At 44.1% G+C, this 13845-nt stretch overlaps 2 protein-coding genes across 11 annotated transcripts in view; one reads left to right on the top strand and one right to left on the bottom strand.

Moving 5' to 3' along the window:
* Positions 1–155: 155 nt before the first annotated feature.
* On the bottom strand, positions 156–10741 carry LOC116846633 (gamma-aminobutyric acid type B receptor subunit 1). Of its 7 annotated transcripts, XR_004378545.1 has the most exons (14): positions 9993–10741; positions 9755–9861; positions 7826–7924; positions 7590–7724; positions 6882–7052; positions 5965–6463; positions 5737–5864; positions 5333–5625; positions 4968–5211; positions 4187–4430; positions 3674–4068; positions 3389–3545; positions 1877–2104; positions 156–959 (listed from the first exon to the last, which is right to left on the bottom strand). XR_004378545.1 is itself a non-coding variant. In XM_032820724.1 (13 exons), the coding sequence occupies exons 1-13, from the start codon at positions 10057–10059 to the stop codon at positions 1929–1931; spliced, it is 2715 nt and encodes a 904-aa protein (XP_032676615.1). In that variant the 5' UTR covers positions 10060–10740; the 3' UTR covers positions 156–1928. The 7 variants fall into 7 exon arrangements, 5 of the variants coding, with proteins under 5 accessions (XP_032676615.1, XP_032676628.1, XP_032676651.1 ...); XR_004378546.1 differs by lacking the exon at positions 1877–2104 and having other exon boundaries at positions 3138–3545; positions 9993–10734; XM_032820724.1 differs by having other exon boundaries at positions 156–2104; positions 9993–10740.
* A 269-nt stretch (positions 10742–11010) lies between these two features.
* The window catches only part of LOC116846683 (mediator of RNA polymerase II transcription subunit 22), a 7362-nt gene continuing 4527 nt past the window's right edge, over positions 11011–13845 (top strand). The window contains exons 1-3 of one of the 4 annotated variants that reach the window (XR_004378560.1): positions 11016–11276; positions 11378–11699; positions 12876–13096. Coding sequence is in view for 3 of the 4 variants with exons in the window: in XM_032820874.1 (XP_032676765.1) it covers positions 11174–11276; positions 11378–11697 (423 nt within the window). In the remaining variant the exon portion in view is untranslated. Of the gene's footprint in view, positions 11277–11377; positions 11855–12875; positions 13143–13845 lie in introns of those variants that run through there. The other 3 variants (XM_032820864.1, XM_032820874.1, XM_032820851.1) reach the window with 3 other exon arrangements.

Below are 13845 nucleotides of genomic sequence, written 5' to 3'. Positions count from 1 at the left end.
ATATATATATATATATATATATATATATATATATATATATATATATATATATATATATATATATATAAACGTTCGTGTTACACGATCGTCGTTTATTGTGCGATTCGCGTTCTGCTAATCGTAGACAATCTTAGGGTTCAATAATAGATAGAGCCTTCAATTTTTAACGGATTTTTTATAATTCAAAAACTTAAAAATAAATATCTCCATAATCTAACGTACATATATGTGATACTTTCGTCAACAGTTCGATATATAATGTATACGTATGTATAATGCTAGACTTAAGCGCCGTTTGCGCGGCAGTTGATCAAATGAGTACAGTAAAAAATACTGTGGGTGGGTAGGCGCGCTGGTAAGTACGATAAACGAGAGATTTACGAATTTCCGATGAAAAACCGTGGATCTCTTATGCGCAATCTTCGAATGCCTTCGTTATCACATGGTGACAACTGCGTGAGTCTAATCGCGCGAACCACGCGCGCACTGCCACTGATATTCCGTTCTCTTATTGCAATTATTCTCCCTTTTTCCTACTTTTTTCACACTTTCCTTTGTTCGTCTTCTCTTCGTAAGGCGCATTCGAAATCGTAATTACCGTATCGAAACATATAAAACAATTCCACACGCTATAGATTTAACTTACGTTAGAGCACGCGACAATTGGCTACTCTCGCCGCTTGCGAAATCGTGCCTCGACACTTTCAAGAGTCATTCTCACGTTTTGGCGCGCGTCCCGAGATTCGTTATTACAATCGCATATTGACCGTGCACGTAGGTTTAATACTAGTTTTAGAAGAGAGTTTTGTCGACGCGAGCGACGAACCGCTCGTTCCGTGTGTGTTCGTGTATGCGTGTTGTGTGTGCGTGTTTGTGTATATGTGCGTCGTGTTGGTAGTGTATATTGCTTTGGCATCATAGTCGGTGCAGTTCGTACATTTCGGCGACGTGCTGCGTGCCTGGAAACAGAAAGTCAGACACCATAATCTTCGCGAACAACTCACAACACGGATTAACGTGGTAACATGAAAACCGAGATCCATCCGTAATGATTTGGAAGTCGTGAATTCGCTATCGCAAGAGAGTGAGATAGAAAGAAAATCATCGGCATAGACTTCACGCGGACGTCGTCATTACAAAAAGCAAAATTATCGTGATACGAACAACTATACATACACACTACTAAAAACAACAATAATACGACGTATCACCTCATCAAGACTCCCAAATTACAAACGAATGGTAGTGAATAAATTCGTGTAAGCATTTAAATCTCGTTAGCACTTATTTTGCGCGCGCGCGCGCGCGCGACCGATGCATCGATGTATCTCCGATTATGCCCGATCGCTGATCATTTCGATTGATTGTCTCTTCAAATTTGGGAGTACGCTTCATGAGGTTTACATGTTCGAAACACTCGGTACAACAATTGTCACGACGATTTTTCTAACGAGATTTAACTGCTATAATTGAATCACTGTGACACAGTCGTTAAGAGATCGTACTAGGCCTAACATAAACATTATAAACTGCTTCATATATCGTGCTCTGTAACAAATGAGTACAAGTTGTACGTCACGAACATTATCCTGAGTAGAGAAGTCCGGTTGATGATTATAGCCGTAAAGATTTCATTGTCGGAGGTGCGAACAATTAACTTGCGCCGTCGGTGAATGTTCCTCCTACCGTATTGTCGAAAAATACGTTTGCTCTTTCTGTGTTATCTTTTTCAAAATTATCGTGGAGATTTCGGGAAAAACATTTCTTTCGCAGGACGATTAATCACACGCGTATTATATCTCGGCTTTCCCTTTTTGAAAAAATCAGTTGCAATCTCACAGGTAGACACGATGAAGGAACAACAACGACAACGCACCTCGCATGAACAATGCACCGACCAGCTCGTTTCTTTTAATCGTGTTTTCCTTTTAAACCTGATTAAAGCTCGTGGCATTATCTTCGAGAAACGTAGAGTGCACTTCCGACCGATCGGCAAAACTAGGGTGATGTCTCGGAAAAAGCTTTGTTATCCTCCTCTTGGAAGTGTACGCGTCCTCGGTAAAAGTTAAAAGGTCCAGATATAAAATACTCAAAAGCTCTGTCCCTGAAAACATCATTTCACGGGGTACTTGGTCCATAGAATAAGATTGTACGACACTAAATTTCAGTTTAAATACTTTCTTACGACTGCCGAAATATTCGCATCCGACAATTTCAAATGTTCAATCACGAATATATCTAACAATAGTTAATAGGAAACAAACTATATATAAATATATATGTATATATATATGAATATGTATATATATATATGCAATGACGTTCCAACGATGGATAATGAATCTATGACAATCGTTAAATCGTAAAAAATAATCACGCGTCCATCGTCATGAAAAAGATAGAGCCAACGACTTTCGGGAAACATCCCAGAGAACATTGAGGCGTCCTGAGATGTCTCGAGGAAACATCTCTGAGAAAATATAACGTTTAAAGGAAACGTCTCCGGGACGTATCTTTATAAATATATGTAGAGTAGGCCAGATTTCGTCGGATGACGTGTTCCTCGTTTGCCCGGGAGAATACGCGCAAACACTTTGTTTACGTAGACGTATTAATCGATACTGTTTACATATTCCACATCGAGGAGGGAGGTTGTATACACCGACAGTACGAAATTAGCACGTGTATACGTATCTCGTGAGAGCGCATTATCGATCGCGTATGAATACTACACACGTTCTCTAATCCGAAAAGGATTCTCTAAACAATTCGCTAAAAGGCTAAACATTTATGACATCGATATCCTTCGCGTTATTGTAACGGATTACGCATCTTCTGTATATCGATTAGTACAATGCACATGCACAACGAATGCGATTCATACAGTGCGCGTGACAGAAATGAAGAAACACGTGCCGCCGTAACGACAAACAAAAATCACTGCTCGTCCCTGCCTCTTGGGCTTGTGCAGTTGCATTCGTGACTGTAGTTCGTTCAGCTTTGCGTCGATCGCGGCGATCGAAACGATCGAACCGTGACTCGTGCTGTAACTCCGGGTGTACTCAAACGAGGAAGATTGCCCGTGTGATGCATCACGTATGTGCGGAAACGCAACGTACATACCCGTCAATACTTACGGCAAATGATATTTGATAGTACGGAGCTTTGAAAACGAAGACGGTAATCATCGGAATCATCGATCGAAAAGAGCTTTAGGTCCCAAAAGTATCGCGAAGAGCGAGAGAATGAGAGAGCGAAAGCGAGAAAAACATTCCGTGGTTGCAGCTGTGACTTTACGTTCGTCGGAGGGATTATAAGTACGTCTCTGAAAACTCAACATCAGAAGCGGAAGCGCGGGAGGATTTTGTACATATGGAAATACCCCCACCGATAGCGCTGTCCGACGTTCCCTCGCCGGTCGGATAGTCGGCGACGATAAAGGACTGCTTGGGCTGACCTTGCCTGCAACGACTCGTGCCGGCACCCCCCTTCAGGGCGTCCCGCTCCGCCAACTTCTGCTTGATTGCTTGGATCTTTTCCTCCTTCTGCAACACGAGAGACAAGATGATGACGATGCACTCTGCGTATGTACATACGTGAAAATAATATCATATAATTCACAAAATCAAAATTTCGTTATTTAAATCGAATAAACGAGGAATTGTTGCCTTACCGCAGCGATGAGTTTCTGAAGTTCGTCGTTTTCGTTGAGTAGTTTCTGATACTTCTCTTCCTCCTCCTTAGATACCGCACCGTCCGGGTTGTACCTCGATTCGGACTTGTCACGGGGATGCCTGATCACCTCGATTACTTTCGGCACGAAGATGAGCGCCATACTAAGGAAGCAACAAAAGATAGTGGCCAACGCCGAGAAGGCGTAACTCGCGTCCTGCTGGCTAGAGATGACTATTATCACAGGTACCGTTATGAGACACAGAACTACGATATTATATATCGACATTCCCACGTATCTGGAGTCATTGATCAGTTTGATTTTGATGCTTCTCGTCTCGTAAGATAGAAAGAGCCCGAAAGCCAAGACAATTCCCTTGTAGCCGTAAATCAAACCTGGGAAGAGCATTTCGGAATCAGTGCACGCGTTCTTACAGTCACGTGACTGGAATCGATAGATTCTCATGTGGAATTTATTTGTCACATTCCCATTGACGATCGACGCAGCACTCACCGATCCACAAGTCGTAGTGTTCGCTCGAGCAATGCTCTAATTCGGGCTTAATCATCGCGTCCTCGTCTCCGTATGGAGGCGACTCCAGCGAGAAAGTCTCGATTTCCCGACGCAACGGATCAACCACCTGCCAAGTGACGAGTAGGATGATGTCCACCGATAACAATCCGCTCAGCATTACGTACAGCTTCCACGGCTCAATCTTCTTCTGTATAGACGAAACCTTTTGTTTAGCCGTCAATGACTAAAAGGAATCGAGAATAGGTTAAAGATGCGGGATATACGAGCAGGAACAGCAAACCATGCAGGATGGTTCCGTCTTCGTGACAACTAAACTAAAAACCAATCTTGTTACTAAGTGGAAAAGCCGAGGCGAGAAGCAGTACGATTGTCTCTAGAGAGTGGCACGACAGAAGAAAGAAAATTACTTTTTCCGCATTTTGCACGTTGATTCTTTCTTGCGATTATATTAAGGTAAAAGTATCAATGCTTTCGAACATGTATATTTAATCTTCGATATTCTCAGTGTTTTGGTATTTTTAAATATGAATATTTAAACTTTTAATACACACATAAGATACATACACGCACACATATTGAATATAAAAATATATTCTTTGTTAAAAGTTTTAATATACGTATTTAAAAACAAAAAAAGTCTAGGATTAGGTACACATCCGGGGACCGATACTTTTACTTTTCCATCATGTAAAGATCATTCGTACTACTTTGTCTGGTAGCCGGCTGCGATATTAATTCGCAATTTTTAGGACTTACTTACTTTTCCTTGATCGGCTTTCGCTTTCGTGGAGAGCCGGTGAACCCTCCACACCTTACTGAACATAGCACCGAACGCCAGAGTGAAGCCGGTCGACATAGTCCACGCTCTCGCTTGGCAAATTATCAGAAATTGCCAAGGAGTCACAAACCTACCGTCAATTCCAATCAGCAATACCGCCAGGAAACAGCCAATTATACCCAGCAGCATTATCGTATTGGCGGTGGGATAAGACGAATGTATGACCCTGAAAAGAATAGACACCAGTTATGTGATGCTTATTGATTGTAGCAAACAGCTCCGTGCATAGGCAGCACGTTTAGATCACATATTAATGCATGCGGTACGACGAAGTGTATATCGTGTACCTCCGGTGCCTATTATAGACGTTAAATATGATCAATCCGATGGCTATCACGATACCAAGCGCTGACAGGGTCGCCATACTTATGAATAAGGGCAGTGACACCGTTCTCAAGACGGTTCTTATTATCGTTCTGTCCTGCGGCACCTTGCCGCCGATCCATCGCTCCACATTCCGCCACGTCAGATTGTCGCTCAGCGTGTCGTAGTAGCCCAGCTTGACGTACTTGCCGTTGATCACCTGTTCGATCTGCGTCAAGGCGATCCTGTCGCCCTGCGAGCTAAACGCCACGTGACCCTGCAGAAAAAGACTCAAACGTTTAGAGAAATCGATGTGTCAAAGACAATGATTTCAAGTAGCGGTAGTTAGTAATAGTAGTAGCTCCAAATGTGCATTGGTACTACATACGGATACTCCGAGGAATTGGGTCGAGTTTACCGCCGCGTATATCTCGTCGGCGATCTCTTTGTTATCGTAAGTGAAGTTCTTCAGATTCTTTCCCATCTTGCTCAGTCGCTCCATGGTTCTGTTAAACGCTGACGGCAAGAAACGAGAGAACAGTACTTTGCGACTACCGCGTCGACTCGAGTGATCTACGTTGTAAATAAATAAAAAAGAAAGAACAGCGAGACTCACCCAACGCGACGGACCAGACCGCGTCGTAGGCAAGCGGCGCTTCCTGATATCCTTCCGGATATCGATTGTTGTCGATGTCGTAACCGTCGTCCTTCAGCAACTTGTTCAACCTCTTTCTAAAGTCCTCGGCGGTCATACCGCTGATTGTCGTGTCGTTGTTCTGATTCCACATGAGTGCCTCGGTGGTGAGGTGACCCTCGGCCGCCATGCGCATCTGCTCCTTCGTGCAGGTGATGCCCTCCTTCTCCAGATTGATCTCGAACCAGTCGTCCTCGTACCAACCTATGAAGAACCACACGTAGGTCTTGCCGTACAGCTTCTGGTGATAGAGCTCGCAGAGTACCCTCCTCGCGGCCACCACGTAGAACAGGCCGACAACTATCCGCGCGTCCTGACGGCGTAGATTCTTCACCGCGTCCGTCGGGTCCGAGAGAAAGCTTTGCCGCGTGACTATCTCGATGCCGGCTTCTTTACACCGCGCTTCCAGGTCTTCGACGGTCTACGACAATCAGGCGAGTCGAGTGTTCGTTTCTATGAGTAACGACTTGTTTCGCGAACAAGAGAATGCATTTTAAAAGATCCACGCGATTTCTCAACTGGAACTTCACGAGGAATCGTAGAGAATCATGTTATTTTGATCTCAGGGAGGTGACTATGAATCCTTTTCTCCGATGTGAACACGTGAAAGTGAACATTTCCATATGTTCTTTCAAGTCAGAAAATTCTCATTTTTCACGAGTTCACACTGTGAAAAGATTCCCCACAAATTTCTAAAAACTATTTTAAAAACCTCTAAAAGCCAACCTATGTTCTTCAGACACCTTTAAGACATCTTTTAGAAATTTGCGCTACTGGGTCATGATCGACCCGCTGGACAAGAATCCCCGGGCGAGCGAGATAATACATGATATTCTCACCGATATAAACACTTCCTCGGCTTGCTGCAATATCGCTACCCGAGACCAGCCAAACTTCTGCAGCAATTTGATTCTGGTGGGATTATGTACGGTGGCGGATGGATGCGTCCTGAAGAGGGTCGGGAATCGATTTCGATCGGACAACGCTGGCGACGACGCACCGTAACAAAGCTGCGGAACAATTTCGTTTGTTCTCATTGTTCTAATGTGAACATGTATAATTCCGAAAAAAGTACCGAAATTTTAAAAGTAAGACAACGTCCCGAAAAGTCGCAATTATGAAAACTGAATACCGAGACAACTGCCGAAATGTAATTTTCTCGAAAGATTGAAAGCACGTTATTATCCTAAGAAGTAACAATTTCAAAAACTGAGTACAAGGATAATCTCCCGCAATACGAAAAGCATGAAATTGTCAATAACTTATCATACAATTTTGTATGATAACTTTATGTTTTCGATATTTCGGGAGATTGTGTTCCTGTACTGAGTTTTAGGGACAACAGCATGCCTTCAATATTTCGTGAGAATTGTATTTCGGCATATTGTCCCGGTACCCAATTTTCGGGATTATGGCTTTTCGTTGTCCTACTTGTCAGATTCCGGGATTATGCATGTCCATCATCTTTCGTACGTGGCGAATGATGAACGGCGCAAAGCCGATCTTTGCCTCTTGATCGCCTCTGCGAGATTACGACCGCTACTCACCACCACCAGATTCCACATCTTCGCCGCCTCAGCAACCGTGGTGCAGACGGTGCTGCAGCCGGCTAATAGCATTAATTTGTAGGGTGGGAAGTACAGCAAGTTGTACATCACGGACGCGCCGAGACCGGGCTCGCACTGAAAGCGAAACGCGATAAATTGAAGGGCCTGGCCATACCATCGACGAAACGAGGAGCCCCGTCGCCGTCGCGCCGCGGGGCGCGTTCTCGTGAATTTACCTCGCTGTCGTTGGAATGAAGATGCAGTCGGTATCCGCGTAACAAGTTCTTCTCGCGATTAACGTCTTCTAAGGCCAGGTGCGCAGCTGGCATGCAAGCCTGTTGAATAAACGATCCTAATGTAATCCCGGTTGATTAACTCTAATTTAATGGCCAAGTTTACATGCCGGCAAGGAGAAGCACACGACAGGCGCCGTGTTCGACAGGTATATGTTATGTCGCCGTTTGATAGTTCCAAGAGCCTCATAGCATAGAAACGCTCGTAATGCTTTGAGTGATGTTAAGTGCTGACCGTAAACTAAAGTCTATAGATAACAGTAAGGTTAAGTCGAAGGTGGTAGATAACAGACAGAGATCAAATACTATTATACATGAGATAAATGAGATAAATCAGATATTTTATAACAAAATAGTTAATAGAGATCTCCAACTTAATAAATTAATATTTTATTAAAATCGTCATTTTTTCTACATTAAGAGGTTTTCTTCGTCTTTTTTTTTAATTTAATTATTACAATAAGTCTACTATTTTCAGCTGCACTGTGCTGGGATTCTGTAACTCGTTATTGGAGTTAACGAAACTATCATTAACTCCAATAACGAGTTACAGAATCCCAACACTGATGCGATAAGTTAGAGTGAGACATATATATTTATCTCTCTTTAATTTATTGCATCAGTGCAACTGAAAAGAACAAACCAAATGTCTAAAAATGAGTAAACAGTATATTATAGAAAAATTAGAAAATAAAAATTTGCATAAGATACTTTATCAAATTAAATATTTCTATTTCTAATTTCCTTTTTACTATAAAATATTTGATATGTGCTTCAAACTACGTCATAAATAACGATGTGTTCACGCATAATCAGTTGCGGATACGCAATAATTAGACTTCAGTTTATGGTAGCGTTTAATGCAACTTAAAGAGACACGGACGTTCTTATATGCAGAGATTATAAAGTGGCGATTTCTTGTTCGAGCATCATGATGGAAAAACGAGTTTGCGAGGAGCATATCGGTGATCAAATTTCAAAACGCTTGACCGCGAGGAATCGGAAACGCGTGTTTTGAAACGCGGAAGACGCGTCGCGGCTTGTCGGTCAAGAAAATCGCGAAGAATTTAACGGCGGAAGGACGAGAGAATCGCTATGAAGGTGCTCCCCCGAGTTTTTTCTTCGTCGCGTCAGTGCGGATCCCGAGTTGCTTTTGCACGCGTCATCGAGTCTACCCGGAATTCCGCGTTATCTCGCTAAAAGTTCGGGGAAACACCTCGGAACGTGTTGACTCCGGACGTGGGCGAAGAAAAACGTTTCTTTGCCGGCAAACTTGCTCGTCGCCGTTCGTCGCGAGAACTTCTGCTATCCGATCCTCGAAGTTTCCGCGGCTTGGAAAGTTGAGCGGAAATTTTACTCATGCTATCGATGTCACGATCGTCCGCGTTCGTCGAACAATTCGAGCGGAACGACAGGAAACGGCAGGGCGGAGGGAGGAAGGATCGACGAGGCAAGTTACAATGACGCATGTAAGGAAAATATGAGCTTTATAAGTGCCTTTAGAAAGAATAGATCGTGTCTCGTTGACGACTTCGCGACTCGAGCTAATTTCGACGAATAAGCCGACACTTTGTTCGCACACAGAGGAAGAAAGAAGAACTTCGTTTTCCGATCGTCGTAACAATGTCATCGGTATTGCTTGACGTATTGTTTTACGAAGAAGAAGCGCGATTTGTCAAGCATAATCGATCACCGTGCCGTACAGTCTAGCAAACGTTCGTGGAATCGTCACAGTAATCTCGAGTTAGGAAATCGCGCATACAAGGAGACGCAGCAGAACATAGTTCCCAACATCGAGTAATAGTTACTTTGCAAGCATGAAATTCTGGATTTTCGCAAATACGACTATCAAGATATACTGTTCTCTCTCACCTGGCCACCTTGCCAGCCACCCTCGCCGGCGATCGGAAAGATACCGCCGATATGCAGGATATTATCCTCCTCGTCTTCGGGCGGTAACGACGCCTCGGTCCAGGGCGCTGCCATTAAAATCACAATTAAGCCCAACATCGTGCATTGCCATAAGCCGTTCGCCATTCCGAAGCGTCTTGCTCCTCTCTCTCTCTCTCTCGCGCGCGCTACAACCGTACGTTCCTCCCCTACGACATACCAGGTGTGGTGCACGTAGTGGCAAAATCGGTGGTGTGCAATGCCGTTGAGAAGGTGCTCACTGCCATCGTCGCCCGATCGACTTCGTCGCCCGATCGACTTCGTCGCCCGACTGATCGAACACCCTCTCTTTTTACCTCTACTCTTTCTCTCTCTCTCTCAGTCAACGTGACTCTCTTACTCCTCCACCTTGTCCTTCTTCCTGCTCGACCTCGACACTTCTCGTCTAGCCGACCGACTGAGATCAATCCCGATGCGAATCTCTTGCTCGCGAGCCGATCCTCCCCAATTCCTGGAATTCGTCGCCCAATCGACGAGTCTCTCTCTCTCTCTCTCTTTCTCCTCGTGCTCGCCACCGGCTCTTTCTCCTCTACTTCGTTTCGTTCGCGGTTTTTCCGCTGGTGCGAGCTTCGCGTGCTCAGAGGGTGGCTGCTCGCCGCTGTTCTGCGCGATACTACAACGAGACCCCGACCGCGATTTAAGACCCCGTTCGTTCCCGTTCGATCCTGCTCGTGTGTGTGTGTGTGTGTGCGTGTGCGCGCGTGTATGTATGTGTATGTACGCGCTCGAGAGACGACGACGACAACGGCTTACGACGTCACCACACAGCTCGCTCGCGACTTCACTCGCGCAAGGGCACGCCGCCGTCTCGCAGGCCTCGGCGCCGGGGAATTCGCGTGGAAGTGAAGTCAGCGGTGAGCGCGCTTCGCGGGCGTATTCATATTGATTCCAAACCCTGGAGGACCTCGGCGAACGAGTGGTGGGGGGTTAGGATAGGGTGTCTCCGCGAAAACGCGCGCGAGCACCCGCGCAAAATCGATATGGCAGCAATTTGAACGCGCTACCCGCGAATCGACTATCTCTCCTCGCGAAATCAAACAATCGTCTAGACGATCGATAATTATTGAAAGTTCGTAATCGAGGTTCGCATCCTTCGGTCCAGAGAGGCAAATAGATATATAGATGAAGAGAGAAAGAGAGAGAGAGAGCAAGAAAGAATAAGAGGGAGAGAGAAAACCAGAATATGATCGAGCGAGCTCGCTCAGTCGGTAAGAGAGTGCACATCAGCTGATTTCATCAAGATGGCACATGGTTACGGCACGATGTGATGTTAATCGCGGCTGAGTGGACGTAAATAACGGTTTTTTATATCCGCAATATCATATATTTCACCGTGACAGAATGGCCGCGCAACGTGCATTACCACAAAACAAGGAGGCTCTATTGAAAACGTACACGACGCGACTGAAGGACGATGTGAAGTCGATGCTCGAAAATTTCGAAGGTAAATTCTAACCTCTCTCTCTCTCTTTTTCCTGTTTGCTTTTAGTTGATCGTATACAATTATACGGCTCACTGTGCGTGAATGGCTCTCGCTGCTTTCAGAGATAATTAAACTCGCAAAAGGTGAAAATGACTCGCATCTGTCGCGAATGACGCAATGCGAGCAGGACACATACGAGATGCACGTCAGAGCGGCTAACATGGTGCGTGCCGGCGAGTCGTTGATGAAACTAGTCTCCGACATAAAGCAATACTTGATTCTGAACGACTTCCCGTCAGTAAACGACGCGATCGGGGCGAACAGCACATTGTTCAGGAGCAAGCAAGCGGAATGCGACTCCAAGCTAGCCTCATTGAGGGACGACATGGCTGCGGATCTGTACGACTTGGAAGAAGAGTACTACACCTCGATATACAAATAACGGTATGTGTACGTGTGCACATCTATAAAGGCGAGATCTCTTTTACGATTCTCGCGAGGCATAAGTTGGACGGTGGCCCACCCAAGTGTGACTTGCCCATTCATCGACCTGTACATTTGTATTTATTCGAATAAATAGAATTAATTTCGATAATAACGCTCCTGTGTCAATCTTTATCTCGTGGTCGATGTCGTGGATGCGAGAGTCCTGCGTGTAAGCGCAAAGAGTGAGGAGTAATTGCTTTCTTTTATTATTACTTCGATATTTTTTTTAATTACGTGACACACAAACGATACATCACACGATACTTCTACATGGTAGGTAGGTATATTAAAGAAGGTAGTAGGTAGATATAGATCCAAGCTTCAGTTGTTACTAGTCACCTCACGATCGCCTCCACTTATTATTTTACTCCAAGGACACGATACTTCATGATCACTGTACAACGATAATTTACAGAACTGTCGCGGAACTTCACTGTGTGTCGGAGCTGGGAGATTACGATTAACAGTCGTGCGAATGTCTGGTGAATTTCAGAGAGAGAGAAACAAAGGACAGCGGAAGGGGGCGGGGGAGAGGAGAGGAAGGGGAAATAATATTCGTTCATACGCACATCTCCAATTTTTTTTTTTTTTTTTTAAGACACCGCACGAGTGTAATCTCCCGCACGCTCCTCGCATCGTTCGCGTAATCGTAGCAACGAGATACAAACAGGTATCGATGACCAAGCGCGTATTGCCGCGTCTGATGGGAAATCGGAGAGATTATGTTGTATATACTAGGAGAAGAGAGATTAACAAAGAAAAATATCACAGTGTAAGACACAACGCTGTGACACACGAACGAGTCTTTTAATTGATGTGGTTCCACCACAAAATACTCGGCTGAACTGCTACAGCATCTGGGTTGAAATTCTAACGAAAAAAAAAAAAAATATATATATATATATGAAAAAAAATAACGGATAATAATACGCGCGACAGGAGCAGTTTTCGCATTAAATGCATCCTCACAATAAATTATTCCTTTATCGCATCTCCTTTCCACGCTCGAATCAGTTCACTGTCTAAGTGATAAAATTGTAATGATATTCAACTACATATCGCTACAATCGCACATTATCAAATACGTACACGATTCAAAAAACAATACATTTTTTTTCTCTTTTTCTTCTTCAGATACCCGTGATAACGCAACAGTCTGAGATGCCACGTAGACGATAAAAGTCTAAAGGGAAATCAGGGGAAGCGAAAGAAAGAAACAGAAAGGAACGTGAATGTAAACACGAGAAAAGCCGATCTTAAAGCAACGTAATTTCTCTTCTTGTCTGAAGTCTCGCGCGACTCCACGCTTAACTATCATCTTGGAACGGCGCTTTAAGATCCACAATAATAATTTAGTATGTACACAATTCAGTTCGCTTAAAATTAACGATTAACATTAAACCGACGTTTTCTTTTTATCGACGTGCCTCTCCTGCAATCCGGAAAAAGCTATCAATTTTACGTACGTATGAACCTCGGAAACTAAATGCTAACTTGACACGAGAAGACACACACGTACACATCGTGTGTGCGCGCGCGCTGTATAACGGTTCGACTTTCGCAAGGCATACTCTCGTGGTATGATTCGACATACACTCGGTACAAATGATGGAAAGTTCTGAAATTTACAATTCTTACACAGTTTTGCCGAACTGGAGAGAGAACCGCTGCTTATTGTACATATACATTAAATATTACTAAGTAGACTTACGTTCTACTTTGGCAAAAACGTTTACAAATCTAAACTCGAATGCATTTCCTGAACCTTTCTCGCTCTCTTCTTTTTTTTTTCTCTTTCTCGAATCTCCGCGACGTTCGATCGCCGTTTCGCGATTCCTCCACAAAACTCGCGCGAAATTCTGGCCTTTTACTGGCAGCTTGAATCATTCACAGCTTAGCATTAAAGTAATCTCAAAAAGGTTACAAAACTCTTAATTCTCTCATAACTCTTCTCTCCTATGTTATAAAGTATGCCAGAAAGATGTGATATGCTCTCTTACTCTTTTATTCTCCGCGTAACAGAATATCAGTCGCTAGGCTCTCCTTTTTCTCTCTCTCTCTCTCTCTCTCTCTCTCTCTCTCTCTCTCTCTCTCTCTCTCTCTC

This window comes from Odontomachus brunneus, unplaced genomic scaffold, assembly GCF_010583005.1.
Source record: "Odontomachus brunneus isolate Ranch 3 - 2012 unplaced genomic scaffold, Obru_v1 Obru_scaffold_004, whole genome shotgun sequence".
NCBI classification, from domain to species: Eukaryota; Metazoa; Arthropoda; class Insecta; order Hymenoptera; family Formicidae; genus Odontomachus; species Odontomachus brunneus.
The sequence above is the reverse complement of the archived record's forward strand: the minus strand, read 5'-3'. Positions and strand labels throughout refer to the sequence as shown.

Bases quoted from the DNA above. Each gene is read 5' to 3' on its own strand.
- LOC116846633 (XM_032820724.1), bottom strand. From the start codon at position 10,059: ATGGCAGTGAGCACCTTCTCAACGGCATTGCACACCACCGATTTTGCC. The intron at 4,431-4,967 runs GTAAGTAAGTCC...GATTCCTTTTAG, and splicing joins CGAAAGCCGATCAAGGAAAA to TCATTGACGGCTAAACAAAA. The intron at 4,069-4,186 runs GTGAGTGCTGCG...TGCTCTTCCCAG, and splicing joins ACACTACGACTTGTGGATCG to GTTTGATTTACGGCTACAAG.